Source organism: Monodon monoceros, unplaced genomic scaffold (genome assembly GCF_005190385.1).
Source record: "Monodon monoceros isolate NGI ecotype Baffin Bay Population unplaced genomic scaffold, NGI_Narwhal_1 Super_Scaffold_3, whole genome shotgun sequence".
Classification (NCBI taxonomy): Eukaryota; Metazoa; Chordata; class Mammalia; order Artiodactyla; family Monodontidae; genus Monodon; species Monodon monoceros.
In genome coordinates, this window is record NW_021703780.1 from 3,255,728 (window position 1) to 3,257,629 (window position 1,902).

Sequence of the window (1,902 nt, forward strand, 5' to 3'; positions counted from 1 at the left end):
CCCACTAACAGCTAAGCCAGACAGTTCCCGGAGGACAGCTCATTTCTCGCCAGGCTGGTACAAGCTGAAGACAAGGGTTATGATGATGTAAGAGTTTCATCTTACACATCCATGTGGCACAACTGTTCACTAACACACGTTTGGGGCGGGGGGGAGATACATGCACATAGATTATTATAAACTGTCAAATTTCAGTCTTGCATTTAAACAAAGCGTTTCAAACTCTGCCCAGAACTGCTCAGAAGTGGGAGAAAGGTCTACATTTACTTTGAAAGGCAAATTAGTTATTTAAAACACAGAAGGGGCACAATAACACAAGTTGTTTGACACACTGGCATACAATCTCTCTTGTATGTTAAGAAATCCAGAAAACTGTAGATGTCCTAGGCATCGATTTTCTAGTACTGCCCCTTCTCCATCTCTATGACGGCCACATATCTCTGGCAAACACTCCGACTCCATTTCCCAGGATGCAGCACCTCTGCTAGAGGGCCCCCCTGGGCTGGAGCAAGTCAGATGTCCAGGTAAAGCTGGCCAGGATCTGACCTCAACGCCTGGACAAAAGAGCTGCTGTGTGACAGCAGGGGTGGTCCCGAAACGCCACAAATTCTTAGCATCCTTCCTATACTCCAATGGTGTTTGCTACAGTCCCGAGAAGACACCTGAGGGAACACTGGGGTGGCGAAGTCCAACGTGAAATACGCCGACCTCTGGGGAGGACTGAGCTCGGGGAAAGGGAATCTTCGAAAGCTGTTTGCTTCTCTGGCTACAGTTTGAGCTCTTTAGTCAGCTTTAGTCTGTTTCCAAAGCCAGCGCTGGATGGCTGAGGTGTGCCCAGAAGAACACCTGGGAATAGGAACTATTCTGGCGGAGGCTATTTCTTTGTGGGAGACTTGGGGACAGCTGGCCCGGCAAAGGGCAGAGCCTGGGGCCGGGCTCCAGCGGGCAGACCTTGAGAGGGGCGTCCTCCAGGGCCAGCTGGTGACCCATCAGGCCTTGCCCTCCGCGGGCCACCCCTGCCTGAATGAAGCGACAGCTCGAGGGTCGGGGAGGGAAGCTCCAGCCTTTGCAGAGGGAGGGGCGACCCTTCCGTGTGTGCTTTGGGACAGGAGTTTGGGTGCCAACTCGGAAGGCTAAGGTGCCCCTTGGCGTAGGTAGGCAGGGCCACCGCAGAGGGCTGCCGGAGCCCGGCTTCACACCCGGGCAAACACATCTGTTTGGGGGATGGAAGGACAGCAAGCCCACGTGAGGTGCGAGGACACGCGGGCTCGCACCACTGCGGGGACCCGGGTCTGCACGAGGGCGCGGGGAAGGGCGCGAGGACCGCGGAGGGCACAACGCTCGGGAGCGGGACGCGGGGCCGGGGCGGTCGCGGCCCTTACCTTGCTGACCACGTTTTGTACCAGGCCTGTGCGGAGGCCGTAGTCCCACGCGTGGCAGTCGCAGTTGGAGGCGTTGTCCCCCTTGTCCGGAGGGGACTGCAGGGGCGGCGCGTCGCCCCCTTCCGCGCCGCTGCCGTTGCCGAGGGGGCCCGCCGTCCCCCAGGCGGCGGTGGAGAAGGGGGTGGTCGGGGGGCTGGTCCAGTTGGCCAGGTCGCCGCCGCCCCCCCGGGCCGTGGCCGTGACCCCCGCCGGCTCGGCGCCCTTGCCGTCCCCGCGGCACCAGAAGTTGGGTTGGTCCAAGAGGAAGGAGTCCGAGAACTGGCTGAAGCCGATGAAGAGCGCCGGGATCCAGGTGAGCAGCACAAGGGTCTTCTGGTAGCTGCCGCCCAGGCCCCCGAGGAAGGGCAGCACCGACCCGTCGTAGTCCAGCAACAGGAGGCTCGGGTGCGGGCCGCCGGCGGCGTGCGGGGCGGGCAGCGGCTGGATGTCGCCGCCGCCGCCCGGGCCCGCGCGTCCCCCG

General features: G+C 61.0%; 1 protein-coding gene across 1 annotated transcript in view; it reads right to left on the bottom strand.

The window, feature by feature from the left end:
* Positions 1-565: 565 nt before the first annotated feature.
* Positions 566-1,902, bottom strand: part of LOC114907072 (solute carrier family 22 member 23-like) — a 2,497-nt gene continuing 1,160 nt past the window's right edge. Inside the window, exon 2 of the mRNA XM_029242222.1 lies at positions 566-1,862. Within this exon, the coding sequence (XP_029098055.1) occupies positions 1,194-1,862 (669 nt within the window). The 3' untranslated portion in view covers positions 566-1,193. The remainder of the gene's footprint in view (positions 1,863-1,902) is intronic.